General features: G+C 37.8%; 2 protein-coding genes across 11 annotated transcripts in view; one reads left to right on the top strand and one right to left on the bottom strand.

The window, feature by feature from the left end:
• zfyve16 (zinc finger, FYVE domain containing 16) overlaps positions 1–9241 on the bottom strand; it is a 38535-nt gene extending 29294 nt beyond the window's left edge. For 2 of the 5 annotated variants that reach the window (XR_013815616.1, XM_079805175.1), the window contains exons 1-4: positions 9090–9226; positions 8141–8254; positions 3121–5114; positions 222–318 (exon numbers count right to left, since the gene is read on the bottom strand). Coding sequence is in view for 3 of the 5 variants with exons in the window: in XM_079805175.1 (XP_079661301.1) it covers positions 222–318; positions 3121–5114; positions 8141–8210 (2161 nt within the window). In the remaining 2 variants the exon portion in view is untranslated. Of the gene's footprint in view, positions 1–221; positions 319–3120; positions 5115–8140; positions 8255–9089 lie in introns of all 5 variants that reach the window. The other 3 variants (XM_079805176.1, XM_079805177.1, XR_013815615.1) reach the window with 2 other exon arrangements.
• A 1224-nt stretch (positions 9242–10465) lies between these two features.
• marveld2a (MARVEL domain containing 2a) lies at positions 10466–25720 on the top strand. 6 transcript variants are annotated; one of them, XM_079805098.1, is made up of 10 exons: positions 10531–10595; positions 12124–12258; positions 12925–12979; positions 13069–13187; positions 16657–17810; positions 19220–19255; positions 21067–21209; positions 21306–21477; positions 22196–22246; positions 25093–25720. In XM_079805098.1, exons 5-10 carry the CDS (start codon positions 16689–16691, stop codon positions 25210–25212), a joined length of 1644 nt encoding a protein of 547 aa, XP_079661224.1. In that variant the 5' UTR covers positions 10531–10595; positions 12124–12258; positions 12925–12979; positions 13069–13187; positions 16657–16688; the 3' UTR covers positions 25213–25720. The 6 variants fall into 6 exon arrangements, with proteins under 6 accessions (XP_079661223.1, XP_079661224.1, XP_079661225.1 ...); XM_079805099.1 differs by lacking the exon at positions 10531–10595 and adding an exon at positions 10832–10990; XM_079805097.1 differs by lacking the exon at positions 13069–13187 and having other exon boundaries at positions 10466–10595; positions 12925–13010.
• The last annotated feature ends 1657 nt before the right edge of the window (positions 25721–27377 follow it).

Below are 27377 nucleotides of genomic sequence, written 5' to 3'. Positions count from 1 at the left end.
AACCTAATTTGTGTCCAGCTAAAACTAAACAATGGTTAATGTGCCCCATTTCTACACTGACATGAACTACTGCCACAGATTGTCTAACCGTTAATGTTTGGGTGTTGTTATGATGGATGTTTTAAAGGTAGAGTGCAGTGCATCATCCACTTAAATATTGAATAGTGCAGAAGATTTTATTAGGACGGATTGGCAGCATATTAAAGTGGTTAAGCACTCACCTTTCTGTATGGTAACATGGCAGATGACACAAACCCTGGCCTCTTTGTCCAGATATTTCAGTCTGCATTTACGGTTGCAGCAGCCTGCACAGTACACCTGCAAAGCAGACAACATTATTCACTCAAAACACTGGGTAAACGCAGTACTTCATCAAGCATAAACCTGGAGAAAACTCTCCGGTGTCCTTTAGCCCATTTTATTTATGGTCCCATTATGCCTTGAAAACAGCATCTCAGTGCAGCAATTCAAGCGGGAAACTATTTCAGTGCTAAAAATACATCCTGCTGACCCGGCAAATCTGCCTCTATATTTAGCACCTCCAGAGGAGAATAAACCCTACACTGACGTAATGAAAACAAGAGACCTCACACCAATACATAAAATGAATACTTTTGCTGTCTAAGGCAGAGGACTACAGGTTTAAGGCTTTCCTGCGGTTATAAATAGACGAGAACACAACGGCAGGATAGTGTCACAGACCTTTGCTCAAAATCAAGCCAGCTGACTGCATGTTAATTCATTGATTCACACTGCGGTTATTTGCCTTTCACCTCTAAAAGTCAGAACACACTCAAAAACTACATAAGTTACAAAGTCACTTTCAGAACCGAAGCAAACATAAGCCTCTAAGTAAGTGCATTTATGCTAAATAAACTATGACAGGATAAAAGGGGATTCGTTTGTAATAATGACCGTCTGGCTGTACATATCTTGCTTATTATGTGGATACTCACACCATAAATAATAAATGAAGATGAAATATTAATTTGCGTTAAAACTATTTTGTTATTTGAGAAGAAAGCGCAGAGTAATATTGGAGACAAGGAAATCGCTTCTATGGGAGAATGGCCAATTATACAGTTTAAAACAATAAAATAAAAAATATTGAAAATAAATCATTAATAAATAAACAACTATTTAAACGTTTGGGGTCAGTAAGATTTTCTAATGTTTTTGAAAGTCTCATTCTCACCAAGGCTGAATTTATTTGATCAAAAACAGTAATATTTGGAAATAGTATTATAATTAAAAATTGTATTATATGTATTAAAAGATTGTATGTTTTCCTGTGATCAAAGCTGAATTTTCAGCATCATTCCTCCAGTCTTCAGTGTCACATGATCCTTCAGAAATCATAATAATATACTGAAACATTTCTGATTATTATCAATGTTGAAAACAGTTGCGCTGTTTCATATTTTTGCAGAAATCGTGATCTTTTTTTTTTACAGGATTCTTTGAGAAAGTTCAAAAGAGCAGCATTTATATGAAATAGAAATCTTTTCTAACATTATAAATGTCTTTAATGTCACTTTAATCAATATAATGCATCCTTGCTAGGGGTGTAACGGTACACAAAATTGACGGTTCGGTACGTACCTCGGTTTTGAAGTCACGGTTTGGTCCAGCAGTTTTACAAAATTGCTTTTTATTTATTTTAATTAAACAGTGGTTTACTGAAAAAATTGTGTCTGTCCTTAAATTAATTCAATTATAACTAAAGGTTTCTTAAAGATAATGCTGTAAACTATATAGGGAGCCCTTACTTGCACATTACTATAATATTAAAGGACAGAGCCCAAACTATTAGCCTAAATTCAGTTGCTATTTATTTTTAGATATAATAATCAACACTCAAATAACACATTGTATGCAAACATGTAAATTTCACATAAGGCAGTTTTTGCATTCACTTCTAAATCGAATTAGGCTATAAAAATGTTGTCTCCAATTCGTTGTTGAAATATAATCATTTATACACAGTGTCTGTCATTTTCATGACAGATTTATTTAAACATACATTAAATAATCAAGACATCACTAACAGGTAAAGTAGTAGGGCTGCGCAATTTATCGAAATATCCCAAATGTACATATCACAATATGCACATTGCAAGGGTACGCAATATCTGAATGATTTAAATACGCTACTTCAACATTGTGAAAAGTGTACGTTTTAGGTCGACACATATAGCAGAGAATAGACTGGGCACACGACTGTTACTTATGTGACTTGCTTGACGCCAAAAAGAGTTATTAAACGCAATAACTTGCAAAAAACAACTTGCAGTCTCGCGCTGTCTGACATGCACACCGAAACGTGCGCACAAGCCGTTCTTTTTTTCGTGTCTTGTTACACACTCAAACTGTCAAATACACACACAGTTGTGTCAAAATGGCTGCCTTGATGAGTATTCATGTAAACACAGTCGGTTATGCTTTAAGTGAAAGAAAAGATAGATTGTTGGGGAAAGAAATAGATTTTACACACTTATCGTATCGCATATCGAATATCGCATTATTTAACAAGGATATCGCATATCGCATTTTTCTTCAATGTCGCACAGCCCTATTAAGTAGAATATAATCAATATATATAGGCTAATATAGTGCATATATTTAGTGAAAGAGTTAGTGAACTAACAGCTGGGGACACGGAATAACTTCTGAGGTAAATGTGATGCTCTGTGACATTTTTTACAAGCAGTTTCCATGGTTGAAACACTGATTGTTCGATTACACGACATATAATACGTTTCAGTAAGTGTTAATGTATCCTCAACATACCTTAAGATATTAATTCATGTTTATTCTTTAGGAAGAGATGATTGTGTTCTCTCGTGCATCGCGTTGCCGCATGAACTGACATCACGTCACATTAAAAAGCGTCAAAATGGCATTTTAATGTGTTTTTGGACTTTGTGATAAAATGGACTGAATACGTAATATGTTCGTGTGGGAGGATTGAAGTGTGTTCCGCGCTTAAAACAAGCCGACTGTTAACTGTTAAAAGATTGCTACACGCCTAAACCTTATAATCTTACGAACCCCAAACATTTGAACGGTTGTGTGTATACATTTATTTGGCTTTGACATACTGAAAGATAACAAACGTACCTTTCCACATGCTCTGCAATGGTGTCTCCTCTTAGTAAAGGTAAACTTTTGATCACAATTCATGCAGTTAGGGGCCTCAGAGTCGGGAACCCAAGGTGGCTGTTTTGATCCCAAACCCTCGACCTCATGACCTGCCGGATCGACAGCTGATTCCCTGTCCTCCATCGCCTCGCCTGGGTATGGTGGCGGCTCTGAGAGCTCCTCGTGGCCGTAACTGGCATCATATTGCTGATATGAGGGAGGTTCAGAGTCATTTTCATCTTGGTTGGGCGAAACTTGCAAGCCATTCTCCGCAGAAGGGCCCGCCACATCGGCTTCAGCATGGCTGCTTCTGTGTCTTTCCGACGGAGGCCGTACGGTTTGGTTGGACAACTGCTTTGGTCTCGCCCCGCCGTAATTTGACTCTTGGTTGCGGGAGCAAACTGACTGAATCTCAACAGGGCTGGTTATGTTTTCGTGGCTAATTGTTTGCGTGGAGTCTGTTCTCAGCGGGCTGCTCTCCTGAGAGGAAGAAGAAACGTTGGAACCCTCGCTCTCCTCCAAATATTGAAGTGAGCCATCGCTCTCAGGAGAGGCAAATGTGTCTACTTTACAGCTCTGCAATTCCTCATCTAAAAAGCCATCGGCATTTCCGTTAAATTCTGAAAAACCATCATCTGTGAATTTTTCTGCACCTGCGTCAGAGTTGATTTTCACACCCTGACCCATTAGAAAGGCATCTAGCTCCTCGTCGGTGACCATCATCGCGGTCTGGTCGCTTTCGGGAAGGTAATCGTTGGAGATACCGAACTCAAAGGAATAATTTGGGCTCTCTGAATAGGGTGGAGACGGGTTGCTTTCACACATATCTCTACCGGTTAATTTATCTGTAGGTGAAAAGGTGCGCTTAAAGTTTCTTTCAGGGTAATGGCCCGAGACAGCAGACGCCCTATCGGGGTTCGACATGATCTGGACTAGCTCAGGTTCATCTTCAGGTGAGGAATCAGCCCTACTAGAGGAGAATGGAGCTACAGGCTCTTCTAACGGAAGAATTAACTCTTCAGCCTCTTGAATTGCTGAATTTATTTCCTGTACAGTCTCATCTTTGGTTTCTATCACTGCTGCCTTTTGAGGGTCTAAAGATGCCACGAGGGATCCACACATAGATACAGCCATCGGCAAACATGACAGAGAAGATTCCTTCTCTGAGGAGGGACTTCCAGCTATATCCTCTGGATTTTTGACACCAGCATCTTCAGACAGCTGTGCATCTTTTGAATCAGGTTGGAGCGATACAGCATGCTCATCTTTTGTTACTGAAATATCTTCATCTGGAGCTTGAGGAATTGAATCACTAACATCTTCCTCATTCGTTGGATTGCACTGGGAAATGTTCTGATCACTGAAGCTTGATTCTTCAGGACAAGAACTTTCGGTCTGTTTGCACTCCAAAGCTGTAATGCTAGTTGATCCATGAGGGTCACTAAAGGCCGGTAATATGACATCCAGCAGACTGAAGGAGTTAGAGTTTTTCTCAGAGTCATGTTTTGGTAATTCACCATGGATGGATTTAGAAAAATATTCTGGACACGCTACTACAGGACTCTCGAAGTCCACTAGCAGCTCCTCATTGGTTTGCTGCTCAGGAACGTCCAGCTCTTTGAAGTCCTCCTGACTACTGGTTTGCTGGAGGTTTGCAGAACCCGTATCGTTCACCAAGTCACACACAGGCTTCAGCGACCGGTCCGGACAAGGAGGAGCCGAACTTTTGCTACCTCTGCTATCAACGGAGGACAGGAGGTCCACACCTGTGAGTGGCCGTTCATTTGAATAAGAATCTTTTTGGTTTAGGGTAATACTTTGTGATGTAAGTCCATAGTGCAGGGCGTTGACATCTGGGAGTGTTTGTGACACCTCTGGTATGAAGCTCTGAATGTCCAAATGGTGACCCGGGACAAGCGTGGAGTCGGGACAAGGAGGGCTCGCAAATGTGGCGGGCTTGTTCTCAAGCTCCTCTGAAAACAAAATTAAACATTCAATTAAATTATAATTTAGTTAACATCAAAACATCAACAGTAATATAAAACCAAAAGATATATAATGATATCCTAAAACTGACAACTTTGTAACTGCTAGCAAGCACACTTTTTATTGCCTTTTTTCCCTATATCATATTATAGTAATCATTACTAACTAGGTATCAATCGAATGGTTAAACACTCAAAATTGTCCTGTGAAAACCATTTTGAAATTAGACTGCCTTAACCATGGAAACGGTACTTTTAAACATTTAGCTGGTTCGTCCCCCTAGTGGGCGGTGATTTCAACTTCAAATTTGGAATACAACTTGGTTAAACATATGGCTTTGTATTGTGGAGTCCAAATAATTTAATAACTATAAGATCAGACATGATATATCGTTTGTTTTATGATATTATAAAAATTTTGAAACTAGCTATAAGCACACACACACATATATATATATATACATATATATATATATATATATACACACACACACTACCGTTCAAAAACTATTTTTGAAGTCTTTTATGCTCATAAAGGCTGCATTTATTTGATCAAAAATACAGTAAAAACAGTTATATTGTGAAATATAATTTAACAAAATAATAAAAAAGAATATATTTAATAAAATAGATTTAATAAACTAACTAATATCTGTAAAACTTTAGTATGGGGAACACATATTCACTATTAACTTTTGCCTCAATAAACTCCAAATTACTGCTTATTAATTAGGGATGCACCGAAATGAAAATTCTTGGCCGAAACCGAAAACCGAAAAAGAGGAAACCAAGGCCGAAAGCCGAAAACCGAAACACCGAAATAAATTATGCCAAATATTAGTACCATAGCATTTATGGCTATGACTGTACTAACTTTACTAAAATCAAGGCATTGCAATTGCATACATTAATATTAACGTTTCAAAGAATAAATCAATTACAAGTTATGCCAATATTTATTTAGCACATTGCAACAATGCACAGTATAAAATAAAATTCAAACTAAAATGTTTAACTTGACCCCACTCATTTGTACATTAAATAATAATGTACAGGCCGACAGAAAGGTTTTTAAATTAAATGTTCTCTCATAAAAACAAAGTGCATTTAGGTCTAGTGCATTTAAAAATTTTCTCTGTAGGACTACTACAAGAAAGTGCATTCAGAACAAGTGCAACTGCTTAAAGATAAAACTATTTTCTCTGTAGGCCTTCAACATAATAGTGTATCAAAGCAAAGACTGCCATAGCCCATATGTTAACTGTAGAATAGGGGTGTAACGGTACACAAAACTGATGGTTCGGTACAGCAGTTTTACAAAATGGCTTTTTATTTATTTTTATTGGTTTACTGAAAAAAAAAGTCTGTCCTTAAATGAATTAAATTATAACTAAAAGTTTATTGAATATATTGCTCTAAACTATATATCGCGCCTTTACTTGCACATTAATATTAAAGGTTAAAAACAGAGCCCAAACTATTTGCCTAAATTCAGTTGCTATTTATTTTTAGGTCTAATAATCAACACTCAAATAACATCGTACACAAACATGTAAACTTCACATAAGGCAGTTTTTGCAATAACTTCTAAATCTAATTATAAAATAGTTTTTTATCCAATTCGTTGTTGAAATATAATCATTTATACACAGTGTCTGTCATTTTATTTAAACATACATGAAATAATCAAGACATCATTAACAGGTTAAGTAGAATATAATGAATATAACGGCTAATATAGGTCATATATTTAGTGAAAGAGTTGATTTTTCGAGTGAACTAACAGATGTGGACACTGACTGCCTGAGGTAAATGATGCTACATGACTGTTTAGTAGCAGTTATTGAGGGTCTTTCTGCCGTTGAAACACTGACTGAGCGATTACACCACATATGATACGTGACAGTAAGTTGTAATGTATCCGTCAACACACCTTAGATGTTCATTCATGTTTATTCTTAAGGAACTAGGAAGAGATGATCGATCGCGCTCACAGATGATCGCGTTCACGCGCGCGCTGCAGCCAGATTGAAGTGTGTTCCGCGCTTAAAATATGCCCACTGTTAAAGATTGCGTTCGGTTTCACAGTGAAGTCTGGTCCTCTTCTCATCATGAGCTCTTCTCAACATGAGCTCTCGCTGTCAGTGCCTGTGCGTGGAGCAGACGTGGGTGTTTCTCAGATATACTGAAATACGTCCACACCGCAGACATGTTGCTTCAGACAAGCACGTGCAGGTCGCGGTTTCTGTTTGCGTCATCACAACATTTCGGCCATGTTGTTTCGGTGATAAAAGTCTTTCGGCCGAAAACCGAAAATGCACTTTTGGGGCATTTTCGGCCGAAAATTTTCGGTGGCCGAATATTCGGTGCATCCCTATTATTAATTGTTAGTAAGGAAGTTTTTGTAGCATTTAAGTTTATGCATTGGGTGGATTAAGGGATGTAGATTATGGTCATGCAGAATAAGGCATTAATATGTGCTTTATAAGTACTAATAAACAGCCAATATCCTAGTTAGTAGTATGCATGCTAATAAGCAATTAGTTAATAGTGAGAATTAAACCCTTAAATTAAGTGTAACCCAAATTTCTAATTAAATATATAGTAATATGTAATTTATTTCTGTGATCAAAGCTGAATTTTCAGCATCATTACTCCAGTCTTCAGTGTCACATGATCCTTCAGAAATCATAATAATATGCTGATTTGATGCTCTAGAAACATTTATGATTATTATCAATGTTGAACACAGCTGTGCTGCTTCATATTTTTGTAAAAACAAGTTAAATCAAATCAAATTTTTAATAGCATTTTTAATGTTTTTAATGACATGCATGATCCAACAGAAATTCATAAATGTAGTGTGTGTATACATTTTGAATTCAGGTGAAATGAGACACTGGACATTCAAATTAAAATGATTTAACCCCAAATGTATTGTTATGCCCTCACCAATAGAGAAGGGCAAAATGAATATCTGTAACTATAATAAGGGTAAAGCAAAATTTTCAAACCTGCATTGAGTTCAAAGTCATCCAAAAGCTTGTCCAGGTCGCACACAGCAGCCTTAAAATAACTGTCCATCCTAGGACGGGGTACGATACACCTCACTTACCCCTGCAGAGAAACTGGGGCAGTTGGGACAGAACCACAAGTTAAAAATCATACTTCTTTGGGTTTTGCAAATATGACTAAGCAGTTTTACAGACACTGGAGAGAAAATAAGAAACAAACAGACAAGCTGTCCTCAATGCTTACGTAAGTGGGGAAAAATATCTAAGATATGATCTAAGTTAAAATGAACCAAACCAAATGTTCCTGTATATTTTCAACAATTGCACTAACCATAACTATTTTAGATGTTTAGCTTGTTTTGATTTACTGTGAAGTGAAAAGGGGAAATGTGATGTCACCAGGCCTGCAGTGCAAATCACAGACTTGACAAACACATTGTACACATCAACACATTATAAACAATAAATTATAAATACAAAAACAATACACCGAATTAGCTACACACAAAATATGGAAAATGTCCAGGATTCAACGATATCAACGTTTCCAAAGGGCTGTTAATTATTCACCTAAACGAATATGATAACGTTCACTAGACTTATTCTTTGCTTTAATAATAATAATACCATAGTTTAACTAAGAAAGGGTGAATAATTACCCATATGAATGTAATTTACCTGCCCACTGCACTTGGCTGTCAAAAACTGAGAAAGCACAGCATTCAGACCGTTTTAACACACAATAATAATCCTCTCTTAAAGTGAACCCCGAAATAGCAAACACAATGCAGTAATTTATTATTTTCGTAAAGTTATAGTAGCTGTTCAATTATCATTAGCAATCTGCTAACTAGCTTCTAGCTGTTAGCACAAATCAAACACAAACAAAAATACACCCTATGTAACAGGAATATTATTTTTTATGATATCATTCCGCTTCATTAGCTACCTTAATATGTGTCATTGTTCCGTCGTCTTCGGTTTTGGCTGTTTTCAGATGAAATGTTAGTGTATTTCACTATTAGCAGCTCGCTAATATTTTCTTGTTCCTCACAGTAAATTCATCAGTCGCCTGCGCGAGCGACCATTTCCACCCGGCGCAAGAATCACTGTTTAAAGGGGACGTGCACTATTTTTGTGAAGTATTGCTTTTTATTACAGTATGTTAAAGTAGGCCTATACTTTTTCAGTAACGGTATAATGTATAATACTATGGAAGTTTCCTTCACACAATAAAAAAAGGGTAACACTTTCCAATAAGGTTGTATTAGTAAACATTAGTTAATGTAGGGTGACCAAACGTCCTGTTTTTCCAGGACATGTCCTGTTTTCAAGTCCTTTCCTGGCCCTAATATAATACTTTTCTATCCATACAGAGGGGGCATACTTTAAATGTATTGAAATGAATAAGGAATCTTTGAGTAAACTTCGAGTATCATTTGAGTATCAATGCCGGGGCGAGTGTACTGGTTTTCGGTAATCAAAATATGGTCACCCTAAGTTAATGCATTAGTTAACATGAACTAAGCATGAACAACACCTCTGTTCAGCATTAGTTAATCTTTGTTAATGTTAGTTAATAAAAATCCAGCTGTTCATGGTTTGTTCATGTTAGTTCACTAGCAAGATTTTAATAATGCATAAGTAAATGTTGAAATTAACAAAGATAAACAAATGCTTTATAAGTGCAGTTCATTATTAGTTCATGTTAATGTTAACTAATGAACCTTATTGTAAAGTGTTACCAATGTTGCGACTTTTTATCTTACAATTCTTTACATCTATATACATTTTTTTGTTCTTTTCTTGTTTCCAGAAGCAACTCAAATAAGCAGAACAAAAATAAAAGTAGTTTCTTAAAGGGATAGAATAAAAAAAGGGTAATTGCAACTTTTTATCTTACAATTGATTTGTGTCACAATTGCGAGTGTATATCTCATATTTTGACCTTTTTCCTTGCAATTCTAAGAGAAAAAAATCAGGATATATAAGATATGCAAGATATAAACGCAATATAATAATATAATATAAAATAATATATAACATAATTCACCCAAAAATTTAAATTCTGTCATCATTTACTCACCCTCAAGTTGTTCCAAACCTTTATGAATTTCTTTCCTCTGCTGAACACAACAAAAAAAAGATAGTTTGAAGAATATGGGTGACCAAACAGTTGATGGTCCCCATTGACTTCCATAATATGGAGAAAAAAAGGGTCCAAGGGCCCCATCAATGACGAAATAATTTTCATTTTTGGGTGAACTATCCCTTTAAGATTCTTCAGTTGTTCGTCAGGGAAAGCTTTCCCTATTAATTATTGCCATGAAAGGGTGGGGTGACCATAAAATGGACCATAATAATTAGCAAAAGTTATGCAGTTCACTAACAGTTAGTGTTTTAGCAGCATAACACAAAGAAAGGATGCTGGAGATCATATTCATTTGAGGTCCAAGTAAGTAATATTTTAAGTTACTTATACTTCAAATCTTCAATTGCGAAATATCTTATTGCAAGATAGCTTTGTTTTCACCTTTACAACACAACATCCTTGTTTTAAAACAGGTATTATGTACATTGGCACGGATTCTTCCTCTATGCTTCTTTAGTTCCTCAATTTACTGAATACAACGTGCTTGCTGCGCATCGACCGAAAGTCATTGTCTCTTTGGTTTCCCATGTTTTTTTCAGATGATATTTGGAAATGAATCAGCGCATGAAGAGATAACTCTTGTTTAGTAAACACAGCAAAGACAGCACTTTGTTTTTTCCCAGCAAAATATGCAGAGTGAGCAAGACATGACTGTCCAATGCTGATCATTTGTCAACATGTCAATCATAGAAATTTAGGTCAGTAAAGACAGCACCCTAAATAAAAAAGAGCTTGCCCATAACATGGTGTATGTGTTTATACACTCTAAAAAATGCTGTGTTAAAAATAACCCAAGTTGGGTTGAAAATGGACTAACCCAGCAATTGGGTTGTTTTAAGCAAACATTTAACCCAACCGCTGGGTTAAAACAACCCAATTGCTAGGTTAGTCCATTTCAACCCAACTTGAGTTATTTTTAACACAGCATTTTTTAGAGTGTGTGTATATATACTGATCAGGCATAACATTATGACCATTATGAATATTGTGTTGGTCCCCCTTTTGCTGCCAAAACAGCCCTGACCCGTCGACACATGGACTCCACTAGACCCCTGAAGGTGTGCTGTGGTATCTGGCACCAAGATGTTAGCAGCAGATCCTTTAAGTACTGTAATTTGTGATGTGGGGCCTCCACTGTCACCGGTTCTCCTCTGTTCCTTCCTTGGAGCACTTTTGATAGAGGCTGACCACTGCAGACCGGGAACACCCCACAAGAGCTGCAGTTTTGGAGATGCTCTGACCCAGTCGTCTAGCCATCACAATTTGGCCCTTGTCAAACTCGCTCAAATCCTTACGCTTGCCCATTTTTCCTGCTTCTAACACATCAACTCTGAGGACAAAATGTTCACTTGCTGCCTAATATATCCCACCCACTAACAGGTGATGAAGAGATAATCAGTGTTATTCACCTGTCATAATGTTATGCCTGATCGCTGTATATATAGTGTATTGAAGCTGGCATGGGGAACAAAATGTCTCTGACTTGAATAGAAATGACCTCATTGAAGAGGAACAAAAAACTATTCCTGAGTCATGGGTGCATGGGTTATTCAAAATATCTTTGTTTATTATTATATTAGCTATAGTATTTCATAGTTACTATTATTACTTCTTTACTTATTTTTCTATTATGTATAAGTCTACTAATATATTTATATAAATATATTATTTTATTTCATACCTGTCCATGATAAAGATCATGCAAATGAGGTCACCTGCGAGCCTGCGCACTATCAGCACGACATTAGTCACCAGTTTCAGTCAGTGTCGTCATTACGAAGAAGAGAAGAGGAAAGAAGTTATTAATATATTAATATATCTCCCTCTTCAGGTAAAGTCTTCAAGTCTCTGCTGACGTCACACAGCCTGGGATAGGCTGCGTCACGTGGTACAACTTTCCAAACCTGTGTGTGTTTCCCGAAAAAAAAAGTGTGGAGAAAACAAAAACCCTTTGATAGTGGAAAAGGTAAGACGAAACCATCCTTAAAGTTCATTATTTAACCTTTACGTATAATACTCTTATGTATCCAAACATAAGCGACATTTCTGATCGTTGTTGTATTATTATAAACACATCTGTCAGTGCTGTTGTTGTCAAGTCGTTTAGTTCCGTTGTTATGCTTTATATTTCTAACATGTCCTAAATAAAGCGTAGATCTTAGTTTCGAGAGTGGATGTACTCACTCTGTGGGATGATTAACAATCATTTACACGTCGCTGACCTGTTGGTCCTTCTGTGTTTTTCCTTAGCGCGCGGTCACTGCAGTGCAACATTGTTTCAGTTTAGAATGGAATGTAGAATCATTTTAGAATTTTAAATGGCGCGAACATGTTGTATTATTCAGTATTGGTAATTAGTTACATTGTTGAATTGCTGCCAGCAACACACAGCCAAAACGATTACCATGTTCGTGTACTGTGATATATCATTCATATAATAATTACCACCACCAGGTCTAAAAAAAAAAAAAAAAAGATGGTATCTCTCCAAAACACATGGCATTACCCTGGTAGCATGTTACTTTGTAGTATTTTTTGTGTTATGATGGTATATAACAGGTATTTTTGGCTTTTCATCAATGTGTCGATTGCTTTTAATAATATATACCTTTTTATTATTGTACACTTTCAGGCCTTTGAATTCACATTTATCCAATGAAGTTTTGCACGCTGAACTCGAGGCCAATGTAAGTCTTGCTGAGTGACTGCGTGTGAAAGGTATTCAATAAAATGCATTTTGTTTTTCCTAATGCCTGTTATACTTTTCTCTCATTAGGTAAACTATGCTTAAGGAAGAACGTAACATGGAGATTGTTGTTTTCCTTTTTTTATGCTGTTGACTCATCAGAGTTAGTAGTATATGATTACCCAATCAGACATCTAGTGCTTGAACAGGCATGTTCATTTCTCTCTGTGGTTGTCTTGATTCTATCTCTGTCGTTAATGTTTGGGTTGCAGTCGTATCCTCTGTGGGTTTAGAGTTAACGTTCTTGCTAGTTGGATGACGGGTTACTGTTACAGTCGTCGCTATGTTCAGGTTACAGAATTAGACCGGCTGACCTGGGGAGCACCTGCGTCCGAGAATATATATCAGTATAAAACATTTTACACAGCTGTCTGGAATACCTGGCCAATCACAGCATTACTATTGTATAATTACACACACACAACCACTTTACATCCTGATTAGTGGTTGACCAATATGGATTTTTGATGGCTGATATCTTGGAGAGCAGGGTGGCCGATATAAAGACAATATATGTGACCCTGGACCACAAAACCAGTCATAAGTCGCATGGGTATATTTATATGGAAGCAGAATAGTCTCGTTAATAACTCACGCACAAAACAAGATGCACACATGTGTAGCCAATTCCACATGCATGAAACCAAATTCACGTGCGCAAAATAAAATTATACATTCATAAAATACATTTCACAAATGCAAAACACAATTCGTAGATTTACAACTGTGCACAAAAACTTTAGAATGTTTAAAATGTACAAGTTCACCCTGTAATGTGAATGTGCAAATCGTCATTCACGTGTGAATTGCCTTGGATTTGTGTGTGTGTGTTTTTGAGACTTTCCTGGCAGCGCTCTCCTCCCATGCGGATCAGTCGTACGCTTTAGCCAATCAGATTTAATCTTATCAATCGGCCAATCATAACCGCATGAGGGCGGGCCCACCTGGGTGTTACGTCATCAGCGTTTGACCACAGTTAGAGATCATGGCTAAGATCATGGCTAAGCAGCAGAGCTATGTGCAGGTTGATCGGTTCATTTCTGTGTTTACTGAAACTAAGATGTTAGAGATCAGTTGAAGTGATAGTTTATTAACTGCTGTGTGAAAATAAACATTTAGTTTAAGTATTGATGGTTTACTTCATAAAGAATTATGCATATGCATACCATACACATGTAGGCTTTTAGATTCATAAATTGATGTATACGTTTTATTAATTTGAAAGTTTATTAATCCTTTGGGAATAACACCTGTATGAAATGACTTGGCCATGATTAAAGAGATAGTTCACCCAAAAATGAAAATTTTGTCCATTTAGTCACCCTCAAGTTGTTCCAAACCTGTATGAATGTTTTTGTTCTGCTGAACACAAAGGAAGATATTTGGAACAATGTTTGCAACCAAGCAGATCTCAGTCCCCATTGACTACCATAGTGGGGGGAAACATACTATGGTTGTCAATGGCTGCCAAGATCTGCTTTGTTACACACATTCTTCCAAATATCTTCCTTTCAAATACAAATCATACATCAATGGAAAGCTTTTTTTATTCAGCTTTCGGGTGATGTATACATTTAAAAAAATGTACCCTTATGACTGGTTTTGGGGTCCCATATATGATATTAGACTGTTTTAATTAAATAACATGCATAACAGTTGCTGCAGTGAAATTTAGATTTATTTGACATATTAACTCCATTTAGAAATAATAAATTGTAACATGAAACAAATAATTTGAACTTGATAAAAAAAATAAACCTGTAAAATAAACTGATTTAGGCTTTAGCATATCCTTGATTATGTAATCTTATTATAGTATTTATCACAAATAAAGAAGTCGTTAAAACATGACTTAAAAGGAAGTACACACTGTAACCAACAGAGCACTTAGTAATCTGGTGATTTTGTGCGGACTCTGAATCATATTAACATATTAATCATATTAATAAAGATCAAGTAATTCTAATTTGACATACAGTACACAATGACATATGACATGAAAATGATGTAGCAAACTCTAGATATACTGTAGTGGATTTAAAGATTACGCTTGCATCAGTGTGCATGTGCTGCCGTTCTTAGAGCTGTCAAAATAAAAGTCACGTCACTGTCAAAATAAACACTTAGGCCTTGTGTCCACCAAAGTGTGTTTTTTTACCGAGCTGGCTGGCGTATTCAATTGTTTTCAATGGGAACACCGCGTTTTTAGAATGCCATGAGCGTAATGAGACGCTGAACGAGTATTTCATGCTCAATCGCTGAACGCTCAGCATTTTCTACTGGTCGCCTAGAGTTGAAGAATGTTCAACTTTGAGTAAAATGCAGCGCTCATCAAAGTCACTTTTCACCCAGCCGTCCAATCACAGTGGAGCAGGGGCGGGACAAATACAACACCGACCAACCGCCACATCCTGCTTGTACTGTACAATGTCAACAGATGATAACAAGCAGTATAATAACGGAACAAAATACTTTAAAAAAGAGCCAGAGCAAATACTTTACATTGTATCTGCATTTTTATATAGAATCAATACAGAAACAAACTATCTATGTGATACTAGTAACACTTCCGTATCATAACAAGCAAAGAGTCTCAACTGAAAAAAACGCTGTGCTGCCAAAACGCTCTCAAGCGCCCACAGCGAGACGTTTTCAGCAGAGCGCCTAGCGTTTTCAGTCAGCTAAAAGCGCTTTGGTGGACACGCGGCCTTATCGGCCAAACAGAAAAACGTATCGGCAAGTGCCTATAATTTTTAAAAAACGAATATCGTCCTCTGTGATATATCGTCCAGCCATTAGTCCTGATCAATCTGTCAAGGTTTATTTTGCTAAAGTAGCCAACTGACTATTCATTTTAGTACTGAAATATTGCATACATATACTCAAAATATACTTTAATTTAGCAAGTTCACTCATTCATCCCTTTAAGACATTGTTGCTCCTCAGGAAGGTTTGTTTCTTGTACCTCCTCTTGGTATCCTAAACGATGATTATTTATTTTGATTTATTTTATCTGCTTGGGAGAAGGGTTTTTTTGCATAATATCTTTCTTTTGTGCTCTTTCACTTGTATAAAACACTTGCATTTCCTACACCGCTAGAGGATTTATCCTTATAACATCAAGATTACCTTTAGGTAGTAAAAACTATTATGCAAGCAGACAATTTTGCATACTTTACTACAGTTTCTGTTAGATATACATGCTCTAGCTAGCACACAATAACCGCTCTATAATAGCAGTTCTCAACTGGCTTCGGTTCAGGACCCAGATTTTACATTGAACATCAACTGATGACCCAAAACTGTACCATAATTGATATAGAAGTAACCAGAAATGACGTGAAATTATGTGAATCGGGAAGTTCTTCCTATTTAAAAGCTGATAAGACTATTTATTTGTTATCCTAACTATGCAAAATAGAAGGATACTTGACCAAATGTGGAGGGTTCAATTAAAAAAATCCAATATGCTCAATTATGTAGTCCGTTGCATTGTTCAGAACAGACCTGTAACCAATATTTGGGTCATAAACCACCCAGTTGAGAACCACTACTCTACAAAAACAAAAATCAGCTTCCAGATCTTTTCTTAAGCTTGTTTGCTTCATGTTGCTCTAGGGATCATCTTCGTTCGGCATTGTGCCCGAAACATGCACCACTACAACGACGTTCCCACAGGCTCGCTTCCGAGTCTTCACGGCTTGGCTGATCACAGGACATCTGAGTCGTTAAGGTCCGAACCTTTTCCACCCCCTCCCCTACCGGACCAACCACCAATAGGCCCCGAGTTTGATCCCAGCGCAAGCGACAACGAGGACTCTGCCATCGACATCAAACCTGTCCATCGCTTCATCCCAGACTCATGGAAGAACTTCTTCAGGTCCAGCAGCAGCAGCAGAAGCAGCAAGTTGAAGTCAATGTCGGGGTCGGGGTCGAACGGCAAGAACGCCACCACTGACGGCGTTCGCTGTTCTCCTCCGCAGTCTCCCGTTCCCGGCTCTTACCGCGACCCGTACGGCGGATCCGGAGGCAGTTATAACTCGCGTAAAGAGCGCGAAGCGATGCTGTTGGGCCACCCTGTGGAATCCATTGACGGCCGTACGGTGCACACAGCTTTGACCTACAGTGAAAAAGTCGAGGAATACAACCAGCGCTACGCCTACATGAAGTCCTGGGCTGGACTTTTGCGTATTCTTGGTTGCGTTGAGCTGCTTCTGGGGGCAGCCATTTTTGCATGCGTATGTGCTTACATCCATAAAGACAATGAGTGGTATAACATGTTTGGATACTCGCAACCTGGTGGCTCTTACGGGGGCTCTTATGGAGGATCTTACGGAAGCGGTTACGGAAGCGGTTACGGCGGTGCCTACTACACTGGACCCAAGACGCCATTCATCCTAGTGGTGGCGGGATTGGCATGGATAGTGACCGTTATCATGCTTGTCTTGGGAATGACCATGTATTATCGAACTATCCTTTTAGACTCAAATTGGTGGCCGTTAACCGAGTTCTTCATAAACTTGGCTCTTGCGCTCCTGTTTTTGGCTGCTGGCTGCGTGTACGTGAATGACACCCTACGAGGTGGACTCTGCAGCTATCCGGTCTTCAATAATGGCATTAATGGTGCTTTCTGTCGCACGGAGGCTGGACAGACAGCGGCTATCATTTTCCTGTTCTTCATCATGATCGTGTACTTGATCGGAGCTTTAGTGTGTCTAAAACTGTGGCGGCACGAGGCGGCTCGGCGACTACGAGAACGGCATGGGCAGGAGGTGAGAATACTTCAAACCTTAAAGGGATAGTTCACCCAAAAATGAAAATTCTGTCATTATTTACACATTGATAGCTACACAACTACCACTTTGACGCTTTAAAAAGTTCATAAAGAGTTAATAAAACGAATCCATATGAATTGAGCAGTTTAGTCCAAATTTTATGAAAAGACACGATCGCTTTATACGATGAACAGATTTTATTGAAGCTTTTATTCACATATCATCAGTTGTGGTAAATGGAAGTTTAAGCATGCTTGCTTGACGTGCGAGAACCAATGAGGTTCATTCTCGTGTTACGCAGGATGTTTGAGTTTCTGCATGAACCATTAACATTCATTCTTGTGTTACGCATCACATTTGAGCTTCAGCAAGAACCAATGAGGTTCATTCTCGTGTTATGCATCACGTTTGAGCTTCTGCAAGAACCAATGAGGTTCATTCTCGTGTTACGCTGCACGTTTGAGCTTCAGCAAGAACCAATGAGGTTCATTCTGGTGTTACGCAGTGCGTTTGAGCTTCTGCAAGAACCAATGAGGTTCATTCTCGTGTTACGCTGCACGTTTGAGCTTCAGCAAGAACCAATGAGGTTCATTCTCGTGTTACGCATCATGTTTGAGCTTCTGCAAGAACCAATGAGGTTCATTCTCGTGTTACATTCTCGATTGGTTCTTGCTGAAGCACAAACGTGCTGTTGTGCTTCAGCAAGAACCAATCGCAGGTCAAGCGGGTTCGGTTGAGCTTCTGTTTATTTTCGCTGATCAATGTTTAAATGTGAATAAAAGCCTAAATGAAATATGTTCATCATATAAAGGGATCGAGTCTTTTCTAAATATTTGGACTTAACCGCTCAATTCATATGGAATAGTTTTACGATATCTTTATGAACTTTTATGAGTCAAAGTGGTAGTTGCATAGCTGTCAATGGAGGGACAGGAAGCTCTCAGATTTCATCAAAAAGATCTTAATTTGTTTTCTGAAGATAAACGATAGTCTTACAGGTTTAGAATGACATGAGGGTGAGTAATTAATGACAGAATTAAAATTTTCGGGTGAACTAATCCTTTAAGTTCATTTATGCATTTGTTCTTATTTCAGTGTATGATTTCTTAAACCTGATTTGGTGGATAACATTATGACCCAAGCAGAACCAGCACACTTGGTCTGAGTTTCTGGCCTAATTAGCAGTGGACAGGACATTTTGTTGGTCGCATGGTTTCCATTTCTGTTATGTACTATATACTAAACCAGTGTTATTTATTTTAGTATCATTGAGATAATAAATATATAAAATATATCTAGTGTATATTATAGCTGTTAATCATGAAGTGTCATTGCCAGTATCTTCAAAAATGTGTTGCAAAAAGTAATAAAACAACAACTGAATCACCTCTACTTCTGTTTTACAGATGCTGCCAAGAGATTCTCCTACTGCTGTGCATTTGGCAAGTATTTTGGCTTTATCCGTTTTACTGTTTACCCATGGTGCATTGCTTTCTGATATACAACTTCAATGCACAGTATAGCAATGAAATTAATAATTCTAGTCAGTTATGCTCTCTTTTTAGTTGACTATAAGTGTTTCCTTGATTCACAAGCAGACATTTCTATTGCATATTCTTACTAGTTGTCACGTTTGGCATACTGGAAACCTATTTGGCAATTATAAGAAATTGATTTAAAGATTTAAATGCATCTTGATTCCAGATGTTATTCAATTATTCCTGAAGTATTTTTTTATCCATTTACCTTCCTACATGATCGACAGCGGCAAACTAGCTGTAGTATGAAACCTTAAAGAATAGAGCACTGCAGTGATGACGTTTTTCGTGGGCTAACCTGGTTAGTATCACCCTAGTCTCAGCCTCAGACGTCACACCCTACGGACCGTCCGTTTGCTGAATGTCTGATGCATATGGCACACTTTTCTGGAAACACTTCAGGAGTTTCGAAGTCGTCATCTGATTGGTTGAATTCCACAGGATGTCCGCGAGACGTGCGTGTTCTTTAACGGTCTGCATAGAAACAAATGCTGTGACTTCAAACCCCCTCGTGGAAGACGAATGCCGTCGTGTTTACAACAAGGACTTACCAGGATCGACTAAACGCTAGATTTTCAAAAGTATTTGAAGTTCGCGGCTCCATTGTTGCAGTAAACTTGCACAATGTTCTTGAATAAATAATTTATAGATGCACGCCAGTCTGTTATTGAAGGGACATCGACTTTACATTTTCACGCCCATAAACATGACGCGGACTGTGATTGGTTGCTTTACATGTCAGTCAAAGTCCTCTTGAGCGGTCCTTGGCCAATGAAAGCTGCGATAGAGTCCAGACCTTCTGCCGTCAGTCTTAAGGTGTGGCTACAGGAGACTAGTATCACCCTGGTACCCTTCACAAAAACCCAATAGGATTTTCCATTGAAAATTTCACCGAAAGTTTATGATTCTTACACGTTTTGTTCATCATGATAATCTTCACAAATTAACTACATTTTGAAGCCTAGGCGTGAAAAGCTAAAATGTAGGCTATAAACAAACTCTCCACGGTGGCATGACTTCTGACAACTCGTTCAGTCTTTATTTAAAAAAACATTTGCATTAGAAAGTTGCGCTTTTATAAACCCATTGAGGCTGTGAAAGTGGACTAGTGACTGAGTTGACCTGTTCACCATAAAGACATTTAATGTCCTCGACAACCTCTGTAGTCCTATTTATTCTTTTTCAAGACAAATAAAAGCTTTAAAATATCTTGAGCTTGTGTCAAAGGGGTTCTATTCTGCTTTTTTTCCATGTTCATCTTTCTTTAGTGTGTAATGTTGCTGTTTGAGCATGAAAAAGCCCCTCCATTGGCAGTTCTTCTCTACATCGGTGTCAGTGTTTTTGAACTCCCTGAAACGCCTCCATTGTAGTCTTGAGTTTTCTTCCGGGAACGAACACGTCACAATATTCCTCATTTAAATAATTAATACGCAGAATAAAGGGGCGGGGCCTGGTTGAGTTAGTTTGTAGTGTGTTGACACTGGCGGTTATGGTCCCAAACACGCTCAAAGTGCTTGACCAATCACAACACATTGGTCCAGCTGACCAATCAGAAGGAGAGGCTTCATAAAGACAGTACATTTCTGAGATTTGGCCTGCAAAAATACATCATCCTTGCTGCATTAGTAACCATAATTAAGGTGGGTGGGGCTTAGGGTGTGATACAGTCAGAGAATATTGCTCATAATTTTGCATCATCCTCCTCACTGTAATAGGTTGTTGATGGATCAAGGGAGCCCATGTCTGTCTCAGCGCCGGTACAGCACACACACCCTGCTGTCTCCCAGCCCAAAGTTGTGAAAGGGTATATCCCAGCTGGACACACTCCTAAACCTGTGATCATGCCAGACTACATTGCGTGAGTACCTGCTTCACAATCAGAAAGAACACTCATAAAAGGGTATGCTTTTGCTCTTTGATGAATGTCATCCTTGGGTTTTGTCTTTCCCTGCAGTAAATATCCAGCCATTCGAACCAATGAGCAGCGGGACCAATATAAAGCTGTGTTTAATGACCAGTATTCTGAGTATAAAGAGCTCCACGCAGAAGTTCAAGTGATACTAAAGAAGTTTGACGAGATGGATGTTATGATGCAGAATTTACTGCAAAACCCCACCAGCCACCTGGTCAGTTGACTATATATTACTGTACACTGTCCTTTGTGAATGCTTATATAAAGGAATTTGATTATGCATACATCAACAGGGCGTCTACTCTACACTCAGACAGAAGTTGTAAATAAAACAGATTATTTGAGTGTGTTTTTACAAAACATACTATTTTAGTCTTTTAGTCAAAATTTCACGTTTAATTTAATGTGCTACTTGCCATTTTTTATGTAATTATTTGTGAGTAAATCCTACTGTACACCAATTTTTTTTCAGTAATTTTCATAGTCTATTCATTTTTATTCTCGATTTTTGCAGTGCGTTTCTTAAATGTTCCCTGTCGGATGTTAGAACAGCATTTAATACATGATGTTTTGATGCTTCAGCTTTAGAAATGATGCGAATTTGCTCTTTTCAAAGACCAAATTTATCAAATGTCAAGTCATAACTTAATAAATGCCACAGGAATGATTGTGTGCACCTTTCAAGTAAAGGAGTTTACCTTAAATGTCATCATGTTATCAAATCTTTTTCTTTTCCTCTTCTCTAGCTTGCTTCCTAAATCTAGTTGTCTAATAAACCTGGTGTTGAATATGTAAAACAATATGTTTGCTCTTGCGAATTGCTTTTGTTCTTCTTTTGTAAGTTGCTTAAAGCTTCTGCTAAATGCATAAATGTAAATCAAGTATTGCAGAAGTGTCTTCTAAAAAAAACTCTTCCATTTTTCTTATCTTAGGAGCGTGACCGCATCAACAAAATCCTGCAGGAATATCAGAGGAAGAAGATGGTGAGTTATTGACGTCCATTCTGCGAGTGATTTGAGAAAATGTACCCGCCGTAAATATATCTTAGTGGCTATTAAAACTGCATTGTGCAGTATTTAATTAAAGCTTTATTTGTTTAATTAATATTATTTTTATTGATTAAACATTTGTATTTTTCCCTTATGTCAAAGGAATAATTTACCAGTTTTTTTGTGTTTTTTTTGTTTTTCATTTCACCCTCTAGTTCTCTTTGCGTGGCGGTAAAAAAAACAAAAAAACAAAAAAACAAGTTTTTTCTTTTTTCTCAGTGAATGTATTATATTTAAATCCGGTAATGTTTTTTTTCCTTAAAGCTACACTGTGTGATATTGTCCCCCATCTAGCGGTGAAAAGGTATATGACCATCCAGTGAATTTTAGTTTCTGTTCCTCTCAATTCCGATTTCGTTTCAACTCCTACGGTGGCCGATTTAGTCCAAGATTAACATGGCTTCCAGTTCGACCTCGTCCACATTCGACACGGTGCCTGTGGGATATTCTGTGCGCAGTGGGATGGTTGGAACTCAACTGGCCTAATTATTCGGCTAGAAAGAACTGCAGCTAATCCAGAGTGAACTTTGATGATAGTAATGTTTATTCAGTCATCCAATTGCAAGGCATAAACAGGTTTGCGTGGATATGTACATAAATGTGGTTTCTGTGAGAGAACAAATAAGGATGGTAAATATACATACACAGTTAAGAACTGTATAACTATACTTATAAGTTACATTTGTATAATGTAACCGTAAACCAGAGCTTATTGTACCATATATAGGCGCTAAATGCAGCTGCATTAAAAGGAGCGGAGCTGCCGCTGCTGCTGCTAACAAGCGGTGTCCGGTTACAAAAGTGTGTGCGCCGCTTTAACGTTAGCACTGCAGTGCGCTCTGTATAACAATTGTTAATATGCCGATCAGACCTGATACATATTTCCATCAACATACATTACAAGCAAATATTTTCTAAAAACGAATAAACATTGTTGATAACAAAATAACTGAATGATTATTCAAATAGGTGAGCATTACACTATTGTATGTTGACACAAAAATACTTCTGAGGTGACATCAACTGAATTACGCGATGACACACTCTGAAACACATCTACAATGACAATAACTATTATTACTTACGGAGTTATTAACGCACAGAAATACCACACAAGGAAAAACAGACTTTTGAGGAATAAACAAGCCAGGAAAACTCCGTATAACTGTTACTGGAGCTGCTGAGATGAAAACTCTCTGCACATGCACCAGACAAGTCTGAACAAGTTGACGCGCACATGCGCGAGGCAGAGAATTTTGTACAGTGCCATCGAGTATCAAAACCGGTTAAAAGGCGAAAGGCGAAGCTTGAATTTACGGGTATGTCCCTCTTTGGCTAATGTACTTTCAAGATGGATGGGCAACATGGCGACCACCGTTAGATCCCATTACCTTATGTATTTTAAATGGCATATTATAAACTTACGAGAATACTTTATTACTTGAAAGAAGTAAATATACATTAATGAGCACATATATTTTTGAAAGAACTAAGTGTTTTTAGCTAAGAATAGACTAAAAAAGTTACACAGTGTAGCTTTAATATTTTGTATTTTTAGGGGATTTTATGGTACTAAATGATATGTATGCAGTAGTTATAATGCACATATTCACTTTTTGAACAAAATTATATTTCCTCTTTAAACTGTCATTTATCTTGGATGCTTTGGAGCACAGACTTCAATTAAAAAAAAAGTTACAGAATTTTATTTTTATTGTTATGAAAAATGCACAAAAATACTATTTAAATTTTATATGAAATGTATATTTTTTGGTTGATATCTCAAAAAAGGAGCTTTAATTAAGATATTTTTGGGCGCAGTACCAAAAGTATTCACTAGAAAAAAAGTTGTTCCCGTTAATTTCCGATGTGCTCATTTTTGACTATGAAGAGTACAAGTGTGACTGTTTTTTTCAGGACCATTTATCCTTTTCAAATCATGTCCATGATTTTTTTGTGTGTTCACATAGTAAGAGTACCAAAACTTTTCCAAGTTTTGTACCATTCTGATGAAGTAAAAAATAAAAAAAAATAAAAATGTCACATTTGTCTGTAAAAAAACGACAGAAGAGCACAAGAGGGCTAATATTAGTGTAAAACAGCACAGGCCATTGTGTCACTCGCAGCATCATACACAAGCTAGATGTGAAAATTATGTGGTTTTGATCATCATACTTTTTGTTTTGGTTAATGTTAAAAATATCCATGAGGGTCAGGTTGCTATTCTTATAGTTCCATTTAAACCTTGCACAAGTGTACACTTGACAACTTGTACACTCGGTGGTGATTTGATTATACTAAAAGTGTAATACTCTCTCCTTTTCCCCCAAAACTCGGCACAGAAAATTCAAAAAAACAGCCTGCAGATTTTGTGTGGGCCTGTACAGGCCGGTAGGTTTTGTCTAGATGTCGCTGGCTGATTTATAACATAGTGAGGAGTGAGTGGAGGAAGAAAGGAAGGAGGTTGAGGAAGGGGGTGGGGGCTGTTTATCTCACAGGATTTTCTCTATTGTGTCTTTTCAAGAGGAGGAAATAACTTTAGTCACCGAGACCAATCAGTGGCTTCTCTATAAAGACAGTTAGAGCCATTTTGAGTGAAGTCACAGGGAAATAAACAGCAGTCAAGAGACGTGACTCTCCTGCACCTCAGACGAGCTGCATTAACAACTAGTTCATCGGTTTGGTTATAGACTCATTTTAAGATATAATATTTAGTTCACTCTTCATCCGTCTGGGATGGTGGTCTAATTTATGTCTCTGGTGGTGTTTTTGTCCCCAAGGATCCCTCATTTCTAGAGAAGAAGGAAAGATGCGAGTATCTGAAGAACAAGCTCTCCCACATCAAGCAGAGGATTCACGAGTACGACAAAGTCATGGGCTGGAACGACGGTTACGGCTGAAACCTTTCCAACTTGCTGTGATGGTCCTTCCATTTTCACGTCGTTTTACACTGAACATGTGACCACTGCATCAGAGCCTCGCTGGACTGGATGCTCGTTCATATTACAAACAATAATGAAATGAGAGATGAATAACTTGCATGCCCTTAATGTACACTCTTAAGCACTGACTGAAAATATTTCCTTTTACATATTGTATTTCATAATGCTGACTACAAGTGCATGATGTTTAAGCTTTTGTATGTATGCAGAAATGCTGTTTTTATATCAGTTCATTTGAATGATTTTATTTCAATTATTAATTATTTTGTGCTACTGTGTTGAAGTTGTGTTTGAACCACAGCCTGTCGCCCTGTCCTTATATTTTCAGTGTTGCAAATGCATTGTGAGGAGTTGAATAGCTGATTTATACTGTAACGAGTGAAAAGTCAAAGCATTTCATGCAAATTTGTTGTAATTTAGTTAATCTTTGAATAAAAAAAGTCCCGCCAGGAGGCAATTAAGACACAGCTGAGCAACTCCATGACCAAAAAATTACATGCATATTTATACACTCACCTAAAGGATTATTAGGAACACCTGTTCAATTTCTCATTAATGCAATTATCTAATCAACCAATCACATGGCAGTGGCTTCAATGCATTTAGGGGTGTGGTCCTGGTCAAGACAATCTCCTGAACTCCAAACTGAATGTCAGAATGGGAAAGAAATGTGATTTAAGCAATTTTGAGCGTGGCATGGTTGTTGGTGCCAGACGGGCCGGTCTGAGTATTTCACAATCTGCTCAGTTACCGGGATTTTCACGCACAACCATTTCTAGGGTTTACAAAGAATGGTGTGAAAAGGGAAAAACATCCAGTATGCGGCAGTCCTGTGGGCGAAAATGCCTTGTTGATGCTAGAGGTCAGAGGAGAATGGGCCGACTGATTCAAGCTGATAGAAGAGCAACTTTGACTGAAATAACCACTCGTTACAACCGAGGTATGCAGCAAAGCATTTGTGAAGCCACAACACACTCAACCTTGAGGCGGATGGGCTACAACAGCAGAAGACCCCACCGGGTACCACTCATCTCCACTACAAATAGGAAAAAGAGGCTACAATTTGCACGAGCTCACCAAAATTGGACAGTTGAAGACTGGAAAAATGTTGTTACCACTGTGCAGGCTGGTAGTGGTGGTGTAATGGTGTGGGGGATGTTTTCTTGGCACACTTTAAGCCCCTTAGTGCCAATTGGGCATCGTTTAAATGCCACGGCCTACCTGAGCATTGTTTCTGACCATGTCCATCCCTTTATGACCACCATGTCCCCATCCTCTGATGGCTACTTCCAGCAGGATAATGCACCATGTCACAAAGCTCGAATCATTTCAAATTGGTTTCTTGAACATGACAATGAGTTCACTGTACTAAAATGGCCCTCACAGTCACCAGATCTCAACCCAATAGAGCAACTTTGGGATGTGGTGGAACGGGAGCTTCGTGCCCTGGATGTGCATCCCACAAATCTCCATCAACTGCAAGATGCTATCCTATCAATATGGGCCAACATTTCTAAAGAATGCTTTCAGCACCTTGTTGAATCAATGCCACGTAGAATTAAGGCAGTTCTGAATGTGAAAAGGGGTCAAACACAGTATTAGTATGGTGTTCCTAATAATCCTTTAGGTGAGTGTATGTAAAGAAATGCAATAGCAAGCTTTAATGTGTTAAGCTCATTTCTCTTTTAAGCATCCCCATTTTTCACATCCCGTCTAGACTTGACAGATTACTTTTAGCATACACAGTTTCATTTCCCTCCATGGTTGATTGCAGCATACGCAACCAACGCTTAAAGGGATAGTTCACCCAAAAATGTTATTGTCATCATTTACTCACTCTCATTTTGTTCCAAACCTGTATGAGTTTGAGAACACAAAAGAAGATATTTTAAAGACAGTTGACGGCACCCATAGTATTTTTTACTATGAAAGTCAATGGGTGCCATCAACTGTGATTTTTAGGTGACCTGTCCCTTTAAGGATACCTTTAGCACTGAAAAATATTTTATTCTCCATCAAAAAATAAATCGAACCTCAAGTTCAATTATATTAGAATACAAAGTACATATGCAATAATACATTTTGTGACAATCCACACTACTTCTCTGAGGTCATGATGCATT

The sequence above is a fragment of the Gobio gobio genome, assembly GCF_949357685.1.
Source record: "Gobio gobio genome assembly, chromosome: 22".
NCBI lineage: Eukaryota > Metazoa > Chordata > Actinopteri > Cypriniformes > Gobionidae > Gobio > Gobio gobio.
This window is presented reverse-complemented; position numbering and strand designations above follow the sequence as displayed.